At 40.5% G+C, this 26,806-nt stretch overlaps 1 protein-coding gene across 1 annotated transcript in view; it reads left to right on the plus strand.

Moving 5' to 3' along the window:
- Nucleotides 1-16,413, plus strand: part of Hgd (homogentisate 1,2-dioxygenase) — a 45,267-nt gene extending 28,854 nt beyond the window's left edge. Inside the window, exons 6-14 of the mRNA XM_027936093.2 lie at nucleotides 560-651; nucleotides 1,774-1,808; nucleotides 2,756-2,835; nucleotides 3,413-3,512; nucleotides 5,278-5,402; nucleotides 7,216-7,320; nucleotides 9,538-9,664; nucleotides 13,260-13,441; nucleotides 16,053-16,413. Coding sequence (XP_027791894.2) covers nucleotides 560-651; nucleotides 1,774-1,808; nucleotides 2,756-2,835; nucleotides 3,413-3,512; nucleotides 5,278-5,402; nucleotides 7,216-7,320; nucleotides 9,538-9,664; nucleotides 13,260-13,441; nucleotides 16,053-16,202 — 996 coding nt within the window. The 3' untranslated portion in view covers nucleotides 16,203-16,413. The remainder of the gene's footprint in view (nucleotides 1-559; nucleotides 652-1,773; nucleotides 1,809-2,755; nucleotides 2,836-3,412; nucleotides 3,513-5,277; nucleotides 5,403-7,215; nucleotides 7,321-9,537; nucleotides 9,665-13,259; nucleotides 13,442-16,052) is intronic.
- Nucleotides 16,414-26,806: the final 10,393 nt, after the last annotated feature.

Consider the following 26,806-nt stretch of genomic DNA (forward strand, 5'->3'; position numbering starts at 1 on the left):
TGGGTATCAATCATCTGGTCACACAGCAGAGAGAATATGTTAGAATAGTCAGTTAGAATATGTTTTTCTTTTTTCCTATTCTGGAGAGATTAGATTGACTGCTTCACAAGCAGAGGACTGCTCATATGGGGGTGGACTGGAGGGCATTAACCGGCACCTGAAGCTGCCACCATTTTCCCTAAGCCCCCTTGATATTTAATATCACCTTGAATGGAATTGCTCCTCCAGGTTGAACTTAAGCACACTTTTGAAGTAATTAAAATTAGTGAACTCTTGCCTCATAAATCTATATGATGTAGCCATTAAGATAGCCATATTCAGGTCACAGCTGAAAGGTAGGGTGAGCACAAACAACCATACATAAGTGTAAATTCCAGGCTCCCCAGAGTTAGCCCAGATCCCAAATGTCTCTCTGGTCCCCAAGGAGAGAGCCTTCTGAAACCTTGCCTCATGACCTTGGTGGGCCGTGGTGGGGGGGGGGGATGCGGGGGGCAGGGCGAAGGCTGGTCTCTTGGGCACAACTAGTATTCAACCTCTGTCTCCCATGGGTCTCTCCCAGGGTCTGCACACCTTGTGTGGAGCTGGAGACATCAGGTCTAACAATGGGCTTGCTGTCCATATTTTCCTGTGCAACACTTCCATGGAGAACAGGTAAGGGACTCAGTGCTAGGGCTGGGCATCCCCATTCCCCAAGGGCTGTTGCCAGAAGGTGAAGGACAAGTATCCACTTTTACACAGTCACACCTGCACAGACATTGTTATTTTTGTTATTTTTTCCCTCAGAGAAATATTAATATATATTTGTTGAAAATAATAATAAATAAGCATTTTCTATTTTTACTGACTCTTGTGACAAACAAGAGGGTCAACAGAAAAAAAGGAAGGTGAGACCCTGGAATGAAGGTGTGGTACAAAAAGCATTTTATCTTTAGGTGGATTTGGGCCAGAATATTCTCAATTTCTAAGGTCTGCTCTTGAGATCAAAGTCACAGCAGGGGCAGTCATTAGGCCACCTGTCAGTGGCAGGCCACGCTGATAGACTTGGCTTCAAGCTTTCTGTGAAAAGCAGTTTATATACTGGCGTTTTTTAAATAATTGTTTTTTAAAAAATGGCATTCCTGCGTTTTCTTTGGGAAACAGACTAGTGCAGCTGTTTTGTCCTGCCAGTAGAACCAGATGTTGCATCCAAAACCCAATTTCGGTCTTGCATGAGTCATTTAACTTCTCTGAGCCCCAAATGAAGACCAAGATCATAGTCCTATGGCAAGTCATTGGCAACCTCCCTTTTAGTCCAGCCTCATATTGAGCCACATTCCCCTCCACTCAAGCCACACTGGCCTTCATTCACTTCTTTCAACCTGCATGGGCCCTTTTGCCACAGAGCACCTGTGCATGCTGGTCCTTTTGTCTGGATTGTCCTCTCCCCTGGCCTGGATAATACCTTCAGCTCCCAGGCCAAGAGTCCCGCCTTCAGGGAAATTTTTGCTATCTTCCCAAACTAGTGCAGATCCCTTTTCTTTCATTTATCTGAACTTGACTTTCAAGGGCTATTGTAGTTTGCAGTGATTTAGTTCTGTAATTGTTTGTTTGCGATCTGACTCCCTACCAGGCTCTAAGCTCCATGAGGGCAAAGACTGGGTCATTCTGCTCACCGTGATATACCCAATGCTAAGCCTGGTACATAGTAGGCACAAAGCAATAATTAGTAAATGAATTCACTTGTCTAGACAGTGTTAAAACTGAAGATGACAGGAAATACTCTGTATGTTTCAGATGCTTTTATAATTCAGATGGGGACTTCTTGATTGGTAAGTTCTGACGATTTCAGACCCCTTCACTGTTCATTGATCTCTAGCCACAAGCTGCTTTCTAATTTTCGACCTATTATTTTCCTTCATTCTCAAATCTGTTTTATTTAATTTAATGCAATTTATAGACTGAAGTCTAGAGGCCACTGGTGCTCTGGAAAAGATTCCTTGCATACCTCAAAACTCCTACTCTATTTCCTGGTTTCTGCCTTTACAATTACAGAACTAAATCATCTTCTCTGGGCCTTTCTAAAGTGGGAGATCTGGGCAGCTGAGAAGAAATAAGTGGTACCAGCATGTGATTAACTTATTAACTTAACTCTGGGGGCTGGGGTTTTGGCTCAGTGGTAGATCACTTGCCTAACATGTGTGAGACACTGGATTCAATCCTTAGCACCCACATATAAATAAATAAATAAAATAAATGCATTGTGTCCATATACAACTAAATTTTTTTTTAATATAACTCTGTTTACCTTCAAACTTACCCAAGAAAAGCCCATCTGTCATTGATAACTGCAATAGAAATACAAACTTTCATGAGACCATCTAAAATGTAAGGTCTAATCATTTTTTTTCCAATCTTCCCATTCCATTTGGTGGTTTTAGTGTTAATATCTTGAAACCAACATTTTGGTATAGACATTAGAAATGCAATGCACTTTTTTTGTCGATTCACAAAATTGTACATTTACAAGCTCCTCACCTAGAAGCTGGGGGAAAAATCGGTATTATTATTATTATTATTATTATTATTATTATTCACATTCTTCCAGATAGTAAAATAACTAACTGAAGTTGTTGGAATATGCATTTCCCCACCCCCGCCAGACATAGAGTAAAGCTCTTTTTATGTGAAATAAAAAGCAAATGCAGCCCTTAAGCCTTTATGAAATAGTTCTTGCACAAAGAGGGTTGCTCACCAATGCCCTGTCTTTTTTTATCAGTTCCCCAGAAAGGGAAGCTTCTCATTTACACTGAGTTTGGCAAGATGCTTGTGCAGCCCAATGAGATCTGCGTCATTCAGGTTGGTAATGTGCCCCCTTCTCCTCCCTGCCTCTCCCTAATTTGGGAGCAATCAGATGTTTCAGCTGCTTCTATTTCCAACTATAAAATTTCTCTGTCATGTCTGGGCAAGGGGGAGGGAGTTTGAGTTGCTCAGAAGGCTTCATGTGCCGAAGGGTAAGCAGGCTTGGGTGCTGCTTTGCTTTAATATAGCACACAACCACGGAGCAAAGAGCATTCGTCATTCATGTTTCTAAGTGTTTATGCCCACTGTGGATAAGGTTCTATTGAAGGTAGGAGGCAGTGAAAATTATTTTTGTTGTTGTTTGTTTTTATTTATTTTTTAATGTGACTAAATCTGGGCTACTTTTACTTCTGGACCCAAGCAGAAATTAGACTAGAATTGGCTTGAGTCACAGGCATGATTAGAAATGAAGCTTTTCTTCCTAATTCATCTTTGATCTGGTCACCTCTCCAACATACCTCAACAAACTAGTGCTTTGCTTTTGCATGTGGGACTGCCTGTGGCTCTGTGGCAGCTTCTCTATAACTACAAGTATGATTTAAGAGGCCACCCCTGTGTCTGCTTTCAATTCCAGAGAGGAATGCGGTTCAGCATAGATGTCTTTGAAGAGACCAGGGGCTACATCCTGGAAGTCTATGGTGTCCACTTTGAGTTACCTGACCTGGGACCCATTGGTAAATCTTCACTCTAGCCTCTCAGCCTTGCTTGAGGACACAGATAATTGCATGAAAGCTAAAAATCCTTCCCCCTCTCCACCTCATTCAAATCTCAGCTTTCCTCTTCAGCTAGACCAAGTGTCTTCCCATAAAATATATGCATAACAGAAAATGACCTAAGCCAACACATTACAAATTTCCTTCTAGAATAATATTATAAACCACTGGAGATAAAGACAGTGTGTAATACATTTCTGCAAAGGATGTAGAAGTTTGGGTTACTGTGGGTGGGGTCACCAGAAACAGCTTCACAAAAGAGATGAGATTTGACTAATTCTTGATGGAAAGTTGAGGAGAAGAGGAAAGGGAATAACTTTAAGCAAAAGCATACAAATGGGAATGAGCTTTGTGAATAATTACTTTCTTACATTAGTGGGTTGGGTATAGACAGGAAGTGGGGAAAGCCATAACAATAGCCAGGTGGCCATTCCTATGGAAAGGGGGAGGGGACTGAGTGACACACAGTCTAGGAACCTCACTTTTCTCCTGAGCACACTGCACAAAATCCACATGCTTAACAGTAAAAAAAGGGCATCGCTCAGTACTATGAAAAAACAGAAACAACAGCTGCCGTGAGGCAGATTAAAACTTCCTAAAGTGAACCGAGGTCCCCCAGTCCTCATTCTTCTGGCAAGCTGGAGGCTGGAGATTCAGGAGAGAAGAGAAGGTGTTAGGAGGGGTTGTTCTCGAAGCCTCCCTTTGGAGTGCAAGGAGAGCTGGGAAACTGGCCCTGGGTTCCATCTGTGGCCACACCTCCCAGTTGCTTTCCTTGTCAACAGCTTTTCAGAGCAAAACAAGGACAGGCCAGCATGTGCCTTCTGGTCACTCCCCTGGGGGATCCAAATATTCAGAGGAAGGTGGGAGGCAGCAGAGAAGCAGCTGGAGCCCTGGTGGGCCGTCTGTCATCCTGCTCACCACCCACTCTTCCCACTTTGGTCTGGCTTCCTGCTGTTCCGCAGGCAGCGTAGCCTCCAGGTTCCCCGGAACATGTACCCTCCGGAAAATATATATAATTTACTAACCAGCTGGGGGCTTATTTTATTTAACCCCAGGAGCTGGAAATGATAAAACACTCCCCAGGTCTTTCCTCTCAGAGTTAAATTATGTTTTTGCACTTATGCTTTTCATATTTGGTCTTTTGATTTATTTTCCTTCTCTGAGGGAACACTAGCTCTGAGGCAGAGCTAAGCAGGCACATCCTGAAGCCTTTTTCCCTGAATGGAAGATAGAATTTTCAGGCTGGAGAGCAACTTTACAGTCCTGGATTTTGAGTTCTGACTAAGGAGCAGAGGCCTGCCTGGAATGATGGTGGTGGTCCTTCCTATCTGAGATCAAGGACTGTAGATGTGTTCTAGAGTCATCAGAGTTTCCTCAGAAAGACAAATACCTGATTTTCGGTCAGATTTTCCCTTTTCTTCTTTTCTAGTCCTTTCTTCTCACCTGTAGTGATCAATAATGCATATAAAATGATTTTGTAAAACATAGTCACTCCAAAACTTTAGGATATGATGTTGGTGATGATAAAGGTGATAACTGTAAAATTCCAATTGACCAAATTCCTTGGGTCCTCCAGAAAAGGTAGAAGATTAGGAATCGACTGTCTTTAAGCAATGAAAGCAATTTGTTGAGTGGCTCTTAACCAGAAAGAAGGCCTTTCTCTTTGTGAGCATCTTTCATATGTGATTTCAAGTGTCTAAAAGGACTTTGGGTTACTGTGTTTTAGGAGCCAATGGCTTGGCCAATCCTCGTGATTTCTTGATACCTGTTGCCTGGTATGAAGATCGTCAAGTACCAGGTGGTTACACTGTGATTAATAAATACCAGGGCAAGCTGTTTGCTGCCAAACAGGTAAAATAAGAGGGTTGGCAGACAGGAGAGGGAATGAAAAGGTATCTACTGATGGCCAAGACCAGTATTAGGTACCTTCCATACATCCTTTCATCTTTAAAACACCACTAAAAGTGCTACACCTGAAAACAGACCAGGTAATGAGAAATAATTTACAAATGTCCCTGTAAATAGCAGAACCAGCATTCAAATTCACATCCTTCTGACTCCTAAGGTTATGCTGTTTCTGCTCACCAATCAATGAAAATCCTGGAAATATGTAGGTCTCTATAAATGCTGTGGAAAACAAAATATGCAGGCAGAGAATGTGTTCTGAAAAGGAAAATGAGTTAACAAGAAGATCAACTAAGATTTATGTTCTGCAGTGACTACCTTATTTCAAATACAAATAATGTTTAATACAAAACAAATAGAACTCAGTTAATTAACTTGGTTTGGTTTATACCACCAGCTTGGTAAACCCAGGGCATAAGCAAAGGCCCAGAAAATAATAAAAATAACTTTATAAATGATTACTGTATAGAACTGGTAATGTTACTATGTGTTGTTCTTAATATATTGTATATATTAAAGTAAATTAATCATATAATAAAAAGAACCCAAAGATCTCTTCTACTAACGTTATTTTTTGTCCATCTGACTTATTGCTTGTATTTGACAAGGTATGTTATTTTCCTTGAACAGCACCTAGAGGTCATGCCAACTAGCAGAGGCCAACCAGTTTGGTTCTGGAAATCAACCCTTGAGGCACATACATTGTCACCCTCATCTTAGGATTGGGGGTTCTCAGAAGTGGTTCAGGAACTATTTGTGTTGAAACCTCTGAGAAGCTTGTTGATGTTAACTCACAAGAGCTGATATGCACACCTCTTCACAGCTCTGTTTTCAGCAATTTCACATTAGTTGCACAAAAATGATCGTGGTGAGGGTATTTGTGCTCCAGAAATCAGCAAATGCTGTAAATCAATGATGTTTTCCCCCAGAAAGCCAGTTGTTAAATATATACTAGCATACCTCTGGGACACCTCTTTTTCATGATTCTAGCCCTTGCTGGAGTTCTGTCACAGTATTGCCCTCCCTTATTTCTCACATCTAGGAATGACAATGCCTTCCCACTGCTGTGAGGCTCAGATACCTCCACACCTCTACTTATCTCTAATCACACCTCTGTGGGTAGTCTGTTCACTGAAGTCCTTAGAACATTCTGAGTTGGATCCCTTTTCCTGAATAGACCCTAAGCAGCACTGGAGACCACCATTCTATAACAGAACACTGATCCCCTCCTACCCCATACAGGATCAAGAAGGACCTTGGGGTCACTCTGAAGTTGCTAATCCTTGGGGCTAGAAATATTAGGGGTCTGCTCCCTACCCCTATACTCACCAACTCAAGCATTATGTTTATGGGTAGCTCTTCTAGGTTGCAAAAGCCTGAGATTTGCATAGGAAGTGCCCACTGTACCAGGAAACAGAGGGTAGCCAAGATTGAGAATTGATAGCATCCACAGATTCCTATATTTATGGTAAAAATCATTGAAGAGACACCACTTGGTAACTGTGCTTCTGCTGCACATGTAATCAAAAGGCAGCTGCGGCTTATGAACAAGAAAGATAGGGTCAGTAGCCAAGTGAGGGCTTGGTCAAGGGTGTGTGAAGCAACCACAGAGTAATTAAGAGTATACTTCTCTCGAAGGATGGTATAATTAGATTTAAACAATATCAAATAAAAAGAGTTGTGCTCAATATATACTGTAAGATCACAGTTACAAAAACTTTAGATACTAAGATCATCTTTTTATCCTTCTTGTGATTAGCTTGTCTCCCCGTTCAATGTCGTGGCGTGGCACGGGAACTATACACCCTACAAGTACAACCTGGAGAACTTCATGGTCATCAACTCAGTGGCCTTTGACCATGCAGTAAGTCTGGAGGGGTCCTGGGGATGGGGCAACCTTTGGGTGGAAGGGGATCCACAGCAGATTGGTAGCAGTCACAGATTTAATATTTCCAAGGTCACCCTTGGAAGGCCTAGAGAGAGTCATTTGTCCTTTGGTGAAGGTGTCAATAATGTAGCTAATGAGGATACCAAGAACTCAACATTCATCCTTCAACACAGCCTAGTTCTCTACAGTGTAATCACAATAATTCTCATAAGTGGGCAAAAACTTAAAAAAAAACCCCACACAACTGCTAATATTAGTGTTAGAGTCAGAAGAAAAGAACATTTATGGATTTCAAGAAGTCTCTGTCCTCCTCACATCTTAGGAGTCTACCCTACTGCTCTGGCTGCCACCCAGGTACCTCTACTCCCGGCTGTTATTGATAGCGATAGAGCAGACAGCCCTCTTAAAGTCACTCATAATATTCAGTACTTGAACTTCCACCAAAGAAATCCTAGTATACGAAGTTGGTCATATTTTCAGTCAATTAGGGGGCCACAAACAGGTCCCCAGTCTACAATGTAGCCCCTCCTGAGGCTCCAGATACTCCATAAGTGTTAGTTCTGAGATCCTGGGGGAAATTCATTTTGCAGCCTAGTTCATAATAGATTAACAGCCCACAAGCAGGAGGGATAATTAGCCAGAAAATCAGAGAAAGAAGGATTATTCTGAACCAGTTCAGCTTATCTCTGGAGGAACAAAACTACCTTTCTGAACAAGAGTAACTCTTAATAAAGCCAAAGGGAAAAAAGAAAATTGGGACGCCAAACCCATACCAACATGAAGAAGCATATTGAGGCACTGATAAAGCTTTATTTTAGCCTTACTATGTTTCCTTTAATAGTTTTAGCCATTTCCCATGATGGATGAAGCAATGTTAACTCTCCAAGCAATGAAGATTGTGTTGTTTTTTTTTTTTTTTTTTTTCATTTGAATTTACACAGGTTCAATCTTCTCTGTGCTGCTGCTGTAGTTATTTTTCCAAAATTCAGATCTGATCATTCCACCACTGCATTAGAAAACCTTCACAAGCTCCCCATGGCTTAGGATTAAGTCTGAGCTCTGAAGCGTGGTATTTGATGCTTTTCACCATCTGGTCCTGGACTCATTTTTTAATACCACCTCTTGCCCCTCTTCCTTCTGTCAATGCACCCTGGGTTTTAACTATCTCTCCTCTTAACAAAACCTCTGTGCACTTGGATGTTGTTTCTCTTTTCTGTGATTAAAGTCCCCTTCTTTTCTTCCCTCCTCCTTTCCTTCTTTCTTCCTTCCCTGCCTCCCTCCCTTCTTTCCTTTCTTCTGTTCATTTTTAACACCAGGCTTAAAGGACACCTGCTTTTTCAAGCCTTTCCTGATTTTTTTTTGGGGGTAGAGATACTCTCTTTCCTCTCCCCTCAGTTAGAGCTAACGGGGCAGAGAATCGACCCGATCATCTTGGACTCCCTAGATGTTGGCATGGCATCTGAAATTGAACACAATTGTTAATTTCAATTAAATTGAATCTCAGCTTTTCCACTGAAGGAGTCTAAAGATCTTTAAAAGCATAATCTTGACTCTCAACCTAACTCCTCTACACTATCACCAACAAGTTGGTGATATATAGTTATCACTATATAGTTATATATATAGTTATCACTATATACAACTATATATATATATATATATATATATATATATATATATATATAGTTGATATAAATATTGTATTTTAGATCTGAGAGTTAATTGATCAGAAAGCAATGAACCAGTGACTTTCCATGGTTACCATCTGGAATCTCTGATTCCCCCAAAGAGAAACCCATCGACACCAAAACTTAGACGCTGTTTTATTTCTGTGTCCACATTTCTCTGAGCATATCTTTTGTTTGGAGCTCCTTGACACCCTGGTCCAAGATTGGAAGGCAGACACAATGGCTCTAGGATTAGTAGGGTAGCAGGGTGTGGATAATGTGGGCTCAGCAGGGTGAAAAGGCAGCTCAGAATGCTCTTAGCTGGTGTGAATTCGTTTTGCTTCAAGCACAGCGAGGGGACAGTCAGATGAGTGATTAGTGCACCTCAAGCAGAAGTCCAGACTTCTGTCATTGGATCAGAAATTAGACTGTCAACTTGAAAGCAGTTTCATGTGCTGATGACGCATTTGTCATTGTCCAGTCCCTTCCTGGCATTGTGCATTCTGCCTTTCCTTTTGTGTTACAGGACCCATCCATTTTCACAGTGTTGACTGCCAAGTCTGTCCGCCCTGGAGTGGCCATTGCTGATTTTGTTATCTTCCCACCTCGATGGGGGGTTGCTGATAAGACTTTCAGGCCTCCCTATTACCACAGTAAGTCTTTCTTTTACCAAGCCACATTTGGAGACTAGAGACAGCAAAGCAGTGAACACTAAGCACTGGGAATAGTGCCCAGGTTGTTTCTGGACACCCCACCTTGCCCAGAGCTCTGGATCCTGCCTCCCCAGTCCCATGCTGTACCCAGGCTTCAAGCTGCTCAAGCATAATCCCTGCAGAATGGCAGGGATGCATCAATTTGGGGCCTAGATCCCCATTTCTCTGGACCTGAAGAGATGCAGAAAGATTAGTAAAGCAGAAAACAAGAAGTTTCCATAATTTTCAGATTTTTCTTTTATAGAATGGGGAATAGCAGTGATGTAATTAGTTGTTCGTTGATTTGAGGAAGTTTATTACTTAAGCATGGTTCAAGAGCCAGTAAAATGTGCCTTTTCTAGTTACTTAAGCAGGACCAAGCAGATTACTGTCTACACTAGGGGAGAGACTCTATTCTGGAAGGAGTTTCTACAGAACATTTGTTGCTTAGAACTGGAGCTAACAAATCTACTATTTTTGTTTTGTTAATATTATTGTGACTAATGGTTAATGATTATTGGTCAGTTCCTAAGTCCCCATCATAAATTCTTTAAAAATATTAACTCATTTAATTTAAATAACAGCTGCAAGAGGTAGGTAATATCATTGTCCTCCTTCTATTTTTCAGAAGATGAAATAGACACAGAGAGATTAAGTAACTCTCTAGCCCTCACAAGCTAGTTACTGAAAGAGTAAGGATTTAATTGCAGAACATCTCTGATGCCAGAAGACATTTATGACCACTCACTGCTGCTGCTGGCCTAATGCCTGGCACATAATACACATCTAATAAATATTTATTCAACAAGTGAATACATCATCAAGAATACATTAGGTCATGGCTATTTTAGTGAACTTGACATTTTTAACTGTACAATAACTAGCTGAAAAATCAAATCTAAAATTTGATGTATAATTCTGCTTCCCAGAGATTGTCATTTTTGGATGTAGAACTCTAGAAAGACTCTAGGATAGATCTCAGTTAGAACATTCTAGAAAACAAAATGGGTAACTTAGGCATCTGTGAGGTTGGGGAAGTAAGATCCTCAGGATGAGGATCTCATAGTCGGATGTTGGCATCTCCCTTTTCAGGTGTTACCATCAAAAATGACTTTCTTTTTTTCTTTTTAAGTTTATTCTCAAGGCCCACCCCATGGAGTTTAATTCATTGGCTTTAAAGTAGAACTTCCAAATCTGCATGTTAGGCCAGCAAGCCAAGGTACTCTATTGTAGAAGAAGGTCTACAGACCTTTTGTTGAGAAATAGTAACAGGTTTGTCACCCCACCTATGCAGAGGGATAATAGAGTGTTATGACATGGTCAAGTTCACTACTGTGCTATAGAATATCAACCCTCCTTCGTCTTCATCTCTCCTTCAGACCATGTGAAACAAATGGCCTTGTGAAATGCCTCCTATAATTTTTTTAATGACTCCCTAAGTAAATTTGGCCCCAGGATAGATCTCATAAATGTATGGTGATCCTGAGTAGGTTGGGAACCCTAAGTTAGAAATTAGTTTTGCCAGAGATATTAAAAACTATTGCTTTAGCAATACTCAGAATCTTTGCTACTTTGATGTGACTTTAAAGGAGAAGCAGAGAATTATTTCCCTAGAAATATTGCCTCTAGTCATTTCAATGCATTTTAGTCAAAGAGATTCAGCTTTAATCAGAAAGGCAAGGTCTACCCTCCCACTGTCCTTTGAAATATCGAAAGTGATGTAGAAATGTTATAGCCAAACTCATTGCTACCTAAATTCATATTCAGATCAAAGCTGAATTCCATCTTGCTCTCTTCTTAAAATTAAGCTGGGAAGGTGACCCTGAGGATATATACTAGAGTGGGGAGCGTGACAGCAAATTTAAGAGCAGAACTGTTTTAAAAATGTGGATACTTCCTGCTTCCATTCGCTTCTTTTCCTGTATTTCTGCTTTGTGGAGAACCTAATAGAACTATGTATGACCTGGGTCTCATCCCCTTAGTAAGGGTTGTTACTTTCTCACTTACTCTGTAGGATCCCACAGCAGCTTTTACTTTGGAGGCAGGGTGGGCGCAGCTGCTCAGTGGATTACAAAAGTATTTGGGTACACATTTGTACTTTGCATATGAGAAAGAAGGGCAGGGCATGGATAAGACAAATGTTTGACTTTGCAAGTGTTGTGACTTCCATATCTCTACTCTGGCATGGTTTGCATTCTCAGCACTCTTCATAGGACAGACTATGAATAGCATTAAACAGATTATTTCTTATTCCTGTCTGTATCACAGAACTTAGCATAGTGTCTAATTATATACATTGGAAAGATGGGCAGATGGGTAAAGTAGGAAATGGGTGATGAATGGAGAGATAGGTAGATGGCAGATGGAGATGGAAAGACACTTAAGTTCACTCAGGTGTTATATTTCTTTAATTCTTGTTCTAAATGTGTTATTATTCTAATAAAAACCTTTATTACAATAAAAACATAAGATTGAAAGAGTGGGAGCTGGTAATGTCTGTCAAATTGTGTGTGACTCCAGAAAGCACAATTAAGACCAATGAATTTAAATTATATGAAAGTACATTTCCATTTAATATAGAAAAGAACTTTCTTACACCCAGAGTTGTTAAGTTACATGATAGACTTCTTGGTAGAATGGAGAACTTCCATTCTTAGAAGGCATTCAGGTAGAATCCAGGAATCTGTCAATAAAGATACAGAAAATTTGGGGCTGGGGATGTAGCTCAGTGGCAGAGTGCTTGCTTACCATTTGTGAGGCACTGGGTTTGATTCTCAGCACCACATATAAATAAATAAAATATTTTTTTAGGTCCATCAACAACTAAAAAAAAGAATAGAAAATTCTTCTGTGTTGAGTAGCAGTAAGAATCCTTTCCAATTTTAAGATTTAGTATTATAGAAGAACAGAAGTGCTGAGAGCCAGACTCAGCCGTGGCTCTCAGCACAGAAGAATAAGATTATATTCAATTAAGATACAGAAAGATAATCTTTGTTAAGATGAATATCATTTATAGTCTGTGTTTTGTAGATATCAAGATTCTGTCACACAGATTATCATTTAATAATGAACTGTAAATCTAAGCTTCTTTCCATTACATCACCGTCCATCAGTACACACACACACACACACACACACACCATTTCATCTTTCTAGACTGGGAACCAGAAATGTGGTGACACTATGTACTGCTGTGCTGCAGCTATTGAGGAAGGAGCTCTGATCTAGAAGAGAAGATGACTTTAATACGGGAATCTATCCACTTGTTATTATGATTTCCATTTTTATTATTATCTTGTCTGGGCCTTGATTTCTTTAGATCTAGTCTAGTTTCTTTCAGATGCAGGAACTCAAGACTTTCATCTACATGCCATGGAGTAGAGCTTTGCCTACCAAGAATGTTGTTTTTCTGTCTAACCATACTCTTTATTAATCCTATAAAATTTATCAGATCCTCGTATCTTCTTGGCATTCTGCAGGAATAATATTTTAGAGGTCTTGATGTTTATTATTCTTGCCTTAAATAATAAAAATAATAATACTTCAACCTTCCCAGGGAACTGCATGAGTGAATTCATGGGACTCATCCGAGGTCACTACGAGGCAAAGCAAGGTGGATTCCTGCCAGGGGGAGGCAGCCTGCACAGTGCCATGACCCCCCACGGCCCTGATGCAGATTGCTTTGAGAAGGCCAGCAAGGCCAAGCTGGCTCCTGAGAGGATTGCTGATGGCACCATGGTAAGCAAATTAAATGCCAGGCTCTGGTGGCCTCTGGGCTCCCCAACTGTGTTGAGAGGAAAGTGCCTTTTTTCTCCAAAGTCACAGAGGTGGACTAGGAAGAGTTGTGTGTCTGATTGTGCAAGTTTACGTGTATATAAATATACCCACTCATATACATACTAGACTTATGGTATGGGGTGTAGGAAGACCTTTGGACTTGGAGTCAGACCTACATTCAAATCTTATCCTTAATTCTTGTGTGACCTTGAACAAGTCACTTTACTTCTCTGTGCTCCATTTTCCCCATCTGTAGAAAAGCCATGCTATCCAGCCCAGCAGATGGTTGTGAGTTAATCTTATGAACCGCTCAAATGCAAGGAAATATTATTAATATCCATATGCAGCCCTGTGCCTGCGCTCTGTTTTTGAGTCTTCTGCTTTGGGCAATAACCCTCCAGGGCCACAACAGCAGGGGAGGCAGGATGTCACCTTCAGCCTGTTTCTCAAGCCAAGGAGGGTCAGCAAGCCTTTGCCTTACTCTGGTCAAAGCTTGTGAGCAAGATCTCAGCTGTTTTCTCATTTTTCTTGGCTCTGCTTTGGCATAGAATGAAACTGATGGGATTTAGAAACTGTTTTGTATTCTTCCGGTGTCCGGCTGTAAACACTGAGGCTGAACACAATTGCAGTTGGCTGCGGTACTTGATTTTATTTTATTCTTGCATTCTTGGAGGTAGAGTTAATCGACCACAAGAAGTAATTTTATGCTAAATCATATGCAAATTCGTTTTACATTTTTAAACAAATGTCTCCAATGTTACCTGGTTTAAAATCTATAACACAGACCTGCTTGACTCCCTGCCCAGCTCATAAATTACCTAAGCAGTGAGCCCTAGCTGTCCATCTGTCCAGTGCAATTTGCTTTGGGTCTTAACTGCAAAGCCAGAGTTGGTGGAGCTGCTTGGAGGAGGAAGGAATAGAGTACCTCCCATCTGCTTGGATTTGGTTTATGCTGAGGTCCCTTGCAAGGGTATCTGCAGGGTTCTTATAAGACCCCTATATCTCTGTCTCATGGTTTGACAATCTTATTTAAGCTATTGTTTCTGAAGCCTCCTGAAAGTGCACAGGCTACTCCTGAGTTGTCACACAGTAACCATTGGTTGGTCCCGTAAATTGGCTTTGGATAGTCATTGTTACCAGGAAGCAGTTTTTATAACGAGCGAGACTTCAGGTAATGTCTGGATCTAGACGAGTAGTAGGAAAGAGCTGTCCATGTAGAGGTATTAGGTTGAGAGACCCAGAGTATCCGGGAGCCCACAATACCTGATGAGGAGTACCCAACACTTTACCCAACTTTGAGTTTCCCTCACTCATTCCCATTATATAATTTTAGACCTAAGGGAATTGTAGACGCCTTATTCTTATTCTAGTTTGGAATGATTAACTTGATATAATATGGTCTCTGTAGCTTAGTTGGGACGGGGCTTTTAGTATTCTAGGAAGCACCTAGGAAGCAGTCAGCAAAAGACAGCAATATTAATTGCCATAACAGCTATACCTGAATAGAGCTTTATACCTTACATAACACTCCATAAATCTCATCCAGAGCTCACATGGAGTCTGCCATAGGAAGTCAGGCAAGAACACTTATCTCCATTGATGTAGGCAAACAGAAGGTAATGTAACGAGACAACAAACATTAATATGGGTGCTCCAAATAGTATCACAAGAAAACTGTATCATTTCTCTTTTGTCTGCTATATTCTTTAAATATCTTGGCTGGGAATGTCTTTCAGTCGATAGATCTCTTGCCTAGCATGTGTGAAGCCCCTTTCCCCCCCACACACAAAAGCTATATTCTTTAAATTTTTTAATGTGAGTATATAAGAATCATAGGTTGGTTGGTTGGTTTTTGGTTTTGCTCTTATTTTTTAAGGCCACTGTGGTAGGAATATCAGCTACTGATGAAGCTGAAATATCTAAGTTGCACAGAATATTTAAATATTCTTTCTGTTGTTGACAAAAATATCCAGAACAGTGTGAGATACACCATTCAGACCCTACTGGGATATGACTTTAAAAGTGCTATAGTCATTCCTGCCTTTTCCTTTCCACTCCTCTTCTTCCTCCTTTTCTTTTTCCCATCTGATTTCTTGGTCAGAGTCTTGAAAGAGCAAGCTCAAATCTCAGCCTTGCCACAACTTATCAATTCACTTCCTAGCTCTGAGCCTTAGCTTCCTCCTTTGAAAAACAGAGAGACTGTCCTCTCTCACAAGGACATGGCCATGGTAAGTGATGACCCCTGAGAAGAAGAATATCTTAGGACTCTCCCACCTCTGCTCTTGGATCTAGTAAAATGAGCTCCATAATGCTATGAGAATAATGTGAGGCCTAAGTGCCCAATTCCACCTCACAGAATGAAACTCGAGGCCCTGAGTAGCTAAAGGTTTTGCACAAGGTCTCATCAGCTTCTGAGTGGTAGGACCAGAGCCAGAACCCAGGGTGTGGATTTCCTCTCCTCACCAATTGATGAGTTGAAGATTTTGCTAACCTACACCTTCTCTTGACAGTTAATGAAATGTTCTTTATTGTCTACCTGGTCCCTTCTTATCTCCATCCTCATTTCCTACAGGCATTTATGTTTGAATCTTCCCTAAATTTGGTGGTCACCAAGTGGGGACTCAAGACCTCCAATTGTTTAGATGAGAACTACTACAAATGCTGGGAGCCTCTCAAGAGCCACTTCACCCCCAATTCCAGGAAACCAGCAGAATTCAACTGAGCCTGGAGCATCGTTACCATACATGAGAATGGATTTGTGCCATTTCCCTGAGAACCTTGTGCCTTCTAGAAGTAACAGGGAAGAGGGTTGGTTAGAATGAGAACTCATTTTTTCATAGTCAAATAAGTCAGAACATGTGTGGAAATCTATTAGTAAAGTTCTATGGCTATCAGCTTACTTACTCAATAAATTTGCTGCTATTCTGTTGAAATGATGAATGATTATAATTAAGTCTAGATGAGGCTTATCTGTACTGGCCAGGACTGGTGAGCCAAGTAAATCCAAGAGGCTGGACCAAGGCTAACACTCCTGCCCATGTAGTTGTCCAGAGGGCCTTCATTTTATGAGAACAATGTAAGCATCCCTCGGGGTCCACAAGACCAGGAAGGATGAAGCATGAGGTCAAATTCTTAGGATTTATTCCATGCATGGGGAATTCCAAGGGGTCAGCAGAGTTTCAAACTTACATCTGTGAGCCTAAAATAGATGGGCAGTCAGGACTATAGTCTATCTAATCTTGGTGGTCATGTAACAGCCAATATGATGATATTGAGCAAAAATCCCTGTCCCCAAGAAGAGAGATTTCATTCTCTTGGGTGATCTGCTGTTCTGATTTGCCCATGACTACTCCAAATTTTGCAACTAAAGCCCTGTATCCCAGGACACCCTTCAGTCCTAGTCAAGCTGGAATAGTTGTTCAACCTACTATTCACTCATTTATTAAACCATTTGATACCTGTATGTTGAGTCCTTACTCCCAGCTCCAAAGCAAGGTGCTAGAGATGAGTGGTTGAAAAGGAAGAAGCAGTATCTCTCCTTGGGTTGCAGACATTCTGGGAGATCAGGGTCAGAGGAAATCAAGATTGAGGCATAGAGCCATGATAAAAATGAGGCAGGGCCTGGCACAGTGGCCTACACTTGTAATCCCAGCCACTTGGGAAGCCAAGGTAGGAGGATCATGAGTTCAAAGCCAGCCTCAGCAAAAGTGAGAAGCTAAGCAACTCAGTGAGACCCTGACTCTAAATAAAATACAAAATACGACTGGGGATGTGGCTCAGTGGTTGAGTGTCCCTGAGTTCAATCCCTAGTACCAAAAAAAAAAAAAAAACCGTAAATAAATAACAGTGTTGTACCTGATAGCTCCCTTACTATGGTCAGCATCCCACCCAGACTATTGAGCTGCCCAAGACTTTGGGTCTGAGTTGATTAGATGCTCTGGGGTTAAGCAGACACACAAATCAGAAACATTATAGGAACAGATGTTTGTCACTGCTTCAGTTCTGTAGTTTTATTACATTTCCCCCACTTTGTTGCCATAGTAGCAGTTTTGATATGCTGCTACCAAGTTCTCATTCAAAGATGTGTAATGAGAATTAGCTATGGGTCAGGACCTAAAGACTAGACTTGCCCGTTCTGCTAGATGCCCAGATAAGTTTGAATTTCAGACAAACCACCAATCATTTTTAGTGTAAGAATGTCATGCGATTCCTGGACATTTTTCTATTAAAAAATTACTCAAAGTTTATCTGAACTTCAAATTTAACTTGGTATCATCTATTTGTGAATTTGGCAATCCTATGAGGGATGAAGGGCTCAAGGAGATAGATGTGATGCTTGCTCTCACACAGATTACATTTTAGAAAGGGAGACAGACAAAATCAACAAACAAAATAATTACAGTTAAAGCATGCTGAGAAGAAAATAAACAGGGATTGAGATAGAACAACAGGTAGGAGATCTGGTCCTCAATGAAGAAGTGACATTTATCCAGATCTGAAGGATGGGAAGAAGCAAGTCATTGGAAGAGTGGGGGTGGAGTGGGGTGGAAGGAGGAAGAGGAGTAATATTCCAACAAAGTGCCTTGTGGGTTCAAGGAGCTGAAAGAAGAGGAGACGTGAGAAGCATAGGAGGAGGCTATTAATAGTCCAGGGAAAAATAACATCATCCTGAACTAATGGGGTAGCAACACAGACAGGGCCTGAAAACTTCCAGAATGTTCTGGAGTGGACCTGAAAGGGCTTGTTGCATAGGGTGTAAAGAGTGAGGAAAAGGAGTTGAGTCATTTCAGTCAGGGCTGAGATGACTGCTGGGTTTCTGGCAGTGGTACTTCATGGTCTCAAAAATAAGGTAGAGGTAACTTTGAGAGTGACAAATATTGGTATGCTTTCCCAATATTCTTCAATATAATAAAATCTTTATTAAAAATTAAATATATTTAGCTAGCAAAAGCATGAATGCCTTTAAATAATTTTAAAATTTGACCACTGTCACAGAAACTGCCAGTGTCCCCCAGCCCCTACCATATTCCATCAGCAATCACCATCCACTGCTCTCAATGGTCCACACTTGCAACTCCACCTGAGGACAAAACCAGAGCTCAGCCTAACTGCTGAGGATAAATGGCCCTGACAAATGATAAATGGAAATTGGTGGATAAATACAGCAGCTCTCTCACCCCACACTTCTGAGGCTTATGTTCTGCCCTGGGCTCCCTGAGACTCTCCAAGGGAGTAAGTTCCAGGCACCCACAGGGTCAAATTATTGTTAATGCATCACTATTTGCTTCCTTTCTTTCTCTCACTTTCTCTGTCTCATGGTGCTTTCTGGGCTCTCCCCAGCGTTCCAGGTGTCCACACACTTTGCACCCAAGCCCTTGTGCATTATTTCCTTGCTCCTGGCAGCTACACTCCAGCTACAGACAGTATTTTACCCAGGCCAGACTGTTCACTCTAATTAAAAAAAGATTTAGTTTTCTTCTGTTGTGCCTCAGATCATCTATGAAGATTTGTATCATTTCCTTAATTCCCTGTTCTCCATGATGCCTTCCTTTATGATGTTCCTCAAGAAATATTCCATCTCTTTGATTCGAAATACAAAAACCTAAAGAACAAAATCCTGATCAGGCTTCTTGCCATGACAGGAGGGTTTTCTGACAGTACCCGGCAGCATCTTGGCATATTTTGCTATTAGAGAAGGGTGTGATAGCAGCCACCCTTCTCTCTTCCCGTCTGAGATTTGTCTCACAGCCCAGGCTACTAACAATGACTCTGCACCAGTGGTTTTCAAAGCAGGTGGTTTTGTTCCCCCATCCTCCACCTAGCAAGACATCTAGCAAAATCTCCAGGCAGGTATGGTTGTCACAACGAGAGAAAGGACTCCTGGCCAGTAAAGGTTGGGGATGCTGAGAAACACCCTCCAATGCACACGACAGTCTCCTACAACAAAGAGCTGTCCTGTGCTAAATGTCAGTAGACAAAGTGGGTCTCAACTTCAGCTGTGCTTTGGAGCTTCCAGCAGCTTCTTGAACTCTCAGAGCCCAGGGTACACCACAGACTGACTAAATCAGAGGCATTAGAGAGGAAGCCCAGCTGTGAGAACTTTTTTGAAACTCCTCAGCTGAGTTCAATGCACAGGTAAGGCCAAGGACCACTGTTTCAGAAATTTAAAATCAGTAGTAAAAACATACTTTTCCAACCTCAGATCTTGGTCCAACTCAGGGTTTCCTAGAGTCTACAAAAAGGAGGCAAATTAAAAAAAAAAAAAAAGGAAAAGAAAAAGAAAAATCCCTGAATCTCCTCCAGTTTCCAGTAAACATGAAATGGGATGGGATGGCAGAGTGGGATGAGGGCTTGGAAAAGCAGGCTCCTGGGCAGTGTTTTGAGGTGACTATCCCCATCAGAAAGTGAGAGTTGGGGAAAGGGGTGTGAATGGAAGCTAAGACCTAGATGTAAACTATTAAGTGAGAAGTTAACATGCACTTTCTGTTTTATGACTGTCCAGAGTGATGAGTTATCACTACTGAGTTTTAAGGAAATTTTGTACTTCTGGAGATAGTCTACTACTAAATAAAAATAATAGCTTGAGCGCTGACATTTAAACTTCTTTGTTATGCTTAGTGATCTGCTAGCCTTCTTGATATAATCAATTTATATAATTATATCACAAAATCTGAGGTATGTTCTAAATTTATACTCTAGTCAGCCAGTATAGTGTGTGGTTAAAGGCACAAATGCTAAATCCAAACTGCCCAGGTTCAAATCCAGGTTCTACAACTTGTTAGCTATGTGACCCTGAGTTACTTAACCTCTCTGAATTTCTCTTTCCTCAGCTATAAAATGATAATGATAGTACCTACTTCACAGTATTAGATAAATGAGTTAAGATAGGTAAGTTGCTTAGAATAATGCCTATCATATAATAAGCACTGTACAGCAAGTCACTATTATTCAGAGTGAGTTTTTTAAATCTTGATATTGATACACTAAGGTTTTCTTTTCTTTGTTGTTTTTATTTTTATTGTAATTAAGTAAAGGAATTTAAAGAGTCTTTACACTGGGAAGCAATTCTAAATATTTTTCTTCATGATTTTTCCCATATTTGTATTGGTGCATTGTAATTGTACATAATAGTGGGAGTCATTGCTTCATACATACATGTACATGATATAACAAAATAATTTATTTGGTCAATATAATTTTCCAGTATTTCACCTTTCCCTCAATAACACTAGTTTTTAAATATAACTGTTAGATAGTTAATAACATAATAACTTTTATACCTGAATTTCAACTTTTGTAAAGAATAGTAATTAAGAATATATGCTCTGGCTGAGCACCATAGCACATCACTGTAATCTCAGGAACTTGGGAGGCTGAGACAGGAGGATCACAAGTTTGAGGCCAGCTTTGGCAACGTAGTGAGAATCTGTCTCAGAATATTGTAAAAAGCTGGGGATGCAGCTCAGTGGTTGAGTGCCCCTGGGTTCAATCCCCAGTAGCACAAAAAGAGAAAGAAATAAAGAACATAAATTTGAAATTCCGACTGTACTTTTTTGTAATCAAGTGAGCTTGAGCAATTTACAACCTCTCTAAGTTTTACTATTCCTGATTTGGAAAAAGAAAATTATTTATTTCACAGGGATTTTGTGAGGGCTAAATGATCTAATGTGCTGAAGGCACCCACTTGTTTTCAGAACAGGGGGAGCAAAGGAAAATGCCGGCTATTATTATTGTTATTGTTTATTGTTACCATTGTGGCTCAGTGAATCCTCAGTTCCTGGCTCAGGGAGGCTATGGTGCCACCTACTGTAGGAGATACCAGAGTAAGTGAGCCAGAGTCCTTGTCCCTAAATAAATTAGCATCTAGCAGAAGAGAAAGGTGTGTACCCTTCTAATATAGTAAGTAACAGATGTCTAAAGTATGGGAAAAAAGGAAATGTTTTATCCTTCTAGTCATTTTAGGCCTAAGAGAAAGAAAATTTAATTTAAGCAAGTTTAATTGAAGTTTAATTTAAAATCTCTACAATGTGTGTTAATGGATCAATTGAAGTAGGAGCTAAAGACAGACTCTAAACTGGCTTTGAAAAAAAAAGCATTTTTGTGTGACTATGTACAGAGCTTTTCCTGGAACAATCCTGGTTAATGATGGGGATCTTTGGGACTCTTAATAGCCTAATATAGGTTTTTAAAATCTAAACTTTTATATTGGAAGCTTCAACTCAAACCTCTATGGCACTATTAATGGTGATGCCTTGAAAAAGTTAAGCATATGCAAAGCTATGCAGTCCCTGGGAGAAAAACTGTACAAACGGAGCTGTATCACAAATTCATGAACATTTACTGCCTTCGTTTTGGATTACATGCATAAAATTAAAATCTGAAGGGCAGGTATATTTTATGATGTCATTTCTCTTAATGAGAGGATATAGATCCACTAAGAACACATTCCAGATAATTATCTTGAAGAACACTGGCTTTCTCTCATGCATACTGGGATTTGGGACAAGTCAGTTTCACTGGTAAAAAGCTGCTTTCTTGCATGCAACCGAATTTCTTAAAATGCTGGTCATACAATGGGACAAAGTGAGATAAGCTGATGATGTCACTGCTTCTGTCACCTAACCCATAAAACCGCCATCTTGTGGTAACTGGGGCAGAGCAGAGTACAGTGGAGAGGATAAATGCTTGTCTAGCCGAACACCATTGGTCAAAGCATCATGAGGGATGGAGAAATGTTCACTGGCAAAGTACCAGATAGACCATGGAAAGTGGAGGCACTATTTATCCAGCTCATCACCACAGGACCTTCCTTATAAAAGAATTTATATATATATTTGTAGTTGGACACAATGTCTTTATTTTATTTATTTATTTTTATGTGTTGCCGAGGATTGAACCAGTGCCTTGCACATGCTAGGCGAGTGCTCTACTGCTGAGCCCCATCCCCAGCCCAATAAAAGCATTTTTTGATAAACCTTATGTCTCATATGCCATTTCTGGATATTTTCTTTGATCTCTCAGTCACACATCCTGTGGTGTGCCACTCGTTAAGCTACTTGAGTGATCTTGACTTGATACTGAGCCATGGAGGACTTAGATCTCCCCTTGAGAATGATCCCAGCATTCCTGTGTGTAGACTGCCCAAGGCCTGAGATGTCTGCTCTCACTCTACTAATGGGACAGCTCCAGAACTGGGAGTAACCCACTGGGCAGGGACAGCCCACCTCCTACCTTATTTGGCAGAAGAACATTCTATGGAAAACCTTTGAGGTTTCCCCATATATAATAAAGCAAAAGTGGCCTCTCTCTCTCTCTCTCTCTCTCTCTCTCTCTCTCTCTCTCTCTCTCTCTCTCTCTTCCCAGTATAGAAGCTCAACCTCTAAGGTCAAAGAGCCACCCCACCCCAGCTTTCTGAAATTACTTTCTGTGTAGTATGGTTTTTTTTCACCTCCTTCTTTTCTTAGCTTTATGTCACAGCCAGCTCACTCCACGCAGAGGAAAATTCCACGCACGTGGGGGACATGGGTGAGGATATCCCACTTCCCCCTAGTGCAACTGGGCTGTGGGCAACACTTAGTGCCTGCCATAAATACCATCTAATGGCACTTCAGCCACTAGTACAGGAGCCATTGGGTTTGAATGCCTTCACAGTCTCAAGAAAAGGTATGTCTGCCAATACTTGGTTTACACATAAAATGCTTTAAACATCTGCCTGATTTATTCCCAAATCTTTGCCAATTAAAATGGCCTGTCAGTCTTCTGTTTATATGAGGTCAGAAAATTGGCAATTGTCAGATACTAATCACGAGTAGGTGACAAAGGCAATCAGAGCAGTGGTTCCTAACCAAAACCAAGAATCCTACTCTTGCTAGGTGTGGTGGCACACACCTATAATCCCAGCGACTCAGGAGGCTGAGACAAAAGAATCGCGGAGTTCAAAGCCAGCCTCAGCAACTTAGTGAGGCCCTAAGCAACTTAGCAAGACCTTGTCTCTAAATAAAATATTTAAAAAGGGGCTGGGGATGTGGCTCAGTGTTTAAACACTCCTAGGTTTAATCCTGGTACCCCCTGTCCACCACAAAAAAAAAAAAAAAAAAAAAAAAAAAAAAAAATCCTAATCTTCAAATTAGCAGGATTTCTTCAATAATTGGAAAAGTCATTTCTCCTATCCAAACCTTTCCTGTAGAAAGCTGCGAGCCTAGCATATCTTTAAAGATTCTTCAGCTTTAACATTTGGCATGTCCTAGAAAGCCTAAAAGTGCAAGTGAAAGTCCCTGCTCTGTATGGTGACATGTTTTATATTCTCCGGGCTGGATTTGGTGTCCTTTCTCTGAACCCAACTCCCCACCATGTCTATCTTTATCCCTTTCAAAGAGTGGTGAAAGACACACTTTGGAGGGAGGATGCCCAGATATATGTCCTACTTCAACCCTTACCAGCTCTGTGGACATGGGCATTATTAACCCCTCTAAATCTTGCCTATGTATTGAAGATAGTAGGACCTACATGCAAAGGTTGTTTTGAAGTATTTTAGGAGATGTTTAAATCCCTTAGTTTAACTTAGTATACATGTCAGGGCTTCTGTTGTAGGTGGACACAATACCTTTATTTTATTTATTTATTTTTATATGGTGCTGAGGATTGAACCCAGGTCCTCGAACATTCTAGGTGAGTGCTTTACTGCTGAGCCACAAACCCCAGCCCAAATGTCAGAGCTTCTTAAGTGCTGGATGCTGCAATTGTCTTTTGTGTGAGTTCCTCTAAGAGGGATATATATCTTCTTCATGTTGGTGTCCTCAATGCTAGAAAAGACAGGGGCTCAGTAAGTGTTTGATCAATGCAAAGGAGGCTTGCAGGTCAATTTTTGTCCTATAACAATTCAATAAGACACAGGCTTCTTTTCCCAGTGTCTCCAGAAAATCACCTGTCCCTAGGATCTGCAGACCAATGGCAGCTTATCCTTCTTATGGCCTGTATTGGGGTCTTCTCTCAAATACCTGAAAGAACCAAATCATTTATGGGTTACCCCTTCTGCAAAGCATGATTTTGGAGGGAGAGTTGCCTATTTAGTTTATAAGAGATGGCTTCAGCATAATTGACAATCCCATCATCACCCCAGCCACCTCACGCAGAATAATAAGACCCTGATGCTTTTTACATCCTATATAAAATATGAATAAAACCTCTTTATAAAACTTTGTGGTTTTGATTGTATAAAACACGCAATGTTTTTTAAGTACTTAAATGTGCAAAGAACTTCCAGAGACGTTTCCTACCTACTGCAAATTAGTACAGCCACTTTGGAAAGCATCATGGAATGCCTCAAGAGATTACAAGTGGAACCACCATATGACCCAGCTATTCTACTCCTTGGTATTTATCCAAAAGAGCAGAAATGAGCATATGATAGTGATAAATGCATTCTAATGCTTATAGTAGTTCAGTTCATAATCACCAAGTAATGGAACTAGTTTAGGTATCCATCAACAAATGAATGGATAAAATATGGTATGTATGCACAATGGAGTTCTACTCAGCCATAAAGAAGAACAAAATTATGTCATTTGCTGGAAAATGGAACTAGAGAACATAATGCTAAGTGAAATAAGCCAGATTCAGAAAGTCAAAGCTTAAATGTTTTCTCTCATATACAGAGGATAAAGAGAAATAAGTAATTAAAAAAGAGGGTGATCTCATGAACTTAGAAAGGAGAACAGTGGAGTAGAGGAAGGCGATCCAGGAGGAGAGAGGAACAATAGGAGAGGGGAGGAAGTGCAGAATAAAATTGACAAAATTATGCTGTGTGCATAGAATATATCACAATGAGTTCCCCTTTTATATATAATCATATTATACCAATTTAAAAACATTAAATAAATATGAGGAAGACCAGTAAAATAGAGAAAGGAGATGAGAGGGAGGAAAAAGGACAGTACTGGGAATTGAAAGGGAGCAAATTATGCTATATAAATATTAATGAATATGTCAAAATGAACCCCACTATAATGTAAAGCTCAACACACTAACAAAGACATTTAAAAAATAGACACATTAAAAAAGACAATTAAGTATTGGCTGCTATAATTGTCTTTTTCAACTGTGAGTTCCTCTAAGAATGATTTATATATTCTTCATGATGGTGTATTCTAGAAAATGACAGGGGCTCAGTAAGTGGTTGATCAATGCACAGAATGCTTGCAGGCCAATTTTTGTCCTATAAGAATTCAGTAAGACACAGGCTCCTTTGCCCAGTGTCTTCCCCTTAACAATTTCATACCAGATTACAGCCCTCAAGTCCCTCCTCTGTTGCAGTAGCCTTAGCCAATTTCCTCCATCGCCCAGCCCCCAAATTCTTCCAAAGCTTAATTATAAGAGATGTATGATTTTAAAGCAACTGGTGACAGAAGCAAAGAATTGACTCAAAACTAAGGTGTTATTCCTTGTGATCAGGGGAAAGAAATTAACTTGAACTCTAGTGCCAGGTTTGCTCCAGAATTCTCAGAATTCTACCAGCCATCCATCTCCAGGGAAATTCAGAGGTCAGATGTTGAGCTTTCTTTAATCCTCTGAGTCTGAAGTTTGGCCATGAGATATTGATTCACCTTGCACTTTCTTAGTAATTCGAAATGAAGAGTCTCCAGGTAGATGATATGTCTTGGTGTTTCCCCAGGCCATGGTGAGTCTCAGCAGACTGAGAAGTCTCTATCTCAGCCAGAAAAATGGCATTAATCAAGGCAGTAAGAGGGGAAGAATTATAGTCATAGACACAGGCACCAACAGGTCTGCCAAAAGAGAAATAGAAACACGATAAAATTGTTTTTGTTCACACAAAGATAGCAAGTGGCAGTGGAAATTTGAAAATTCAGAATATTTTTTTCTTTTGTTTTTCTGTGGTGCTTGGAATTGAACCTGGGACCTCACCCATGCTAGGCAAGTGCTGTACCACTGAGCCACATCCCCAGCCCCAGATAGTTTAATACATTATAGAATTATATTTTTAGCAATTTAAAGTGTTGTCCACGTTTTACAATCATGAAAATTTGATGGAAACAGCTTCTTTTACAGATTTCTAATATCTTCAGATGCCTCGTTGATATCCTGAACAATACAGAGAGAGATAAGAAGTACACTGTACCTCCCCCAAAGTTATGTGAAGACTGTATCAGCTGCCTCTAGAAATGAAAAAACACAATAAGGAAAACAAATCAGGGACAGGATCCAAGTGATTTCAGAGCACAGATATGATCTTTTTCTACAGGCAGGATCCATGCTAAAAGATAAAAAGACATAGTACTCAAACAAACTAGTCTGTCAGGGAAGCAAGAC

The sequence above is a fragment of the Marmota flaviventris genome, chromosome 8 (assembly GCF_047511675.1).
Source record: "Marmota flaviventris isolate mMarFla1 chromosome 8, mMarFla1.hap1, whole genome shotgun sequence".
Lineage (NCBI taxonomy): Eukaryota > Metazoa > Chordata > Mammalia > Rodentia > Sciuridae > Marmota > Marmota flaviventris.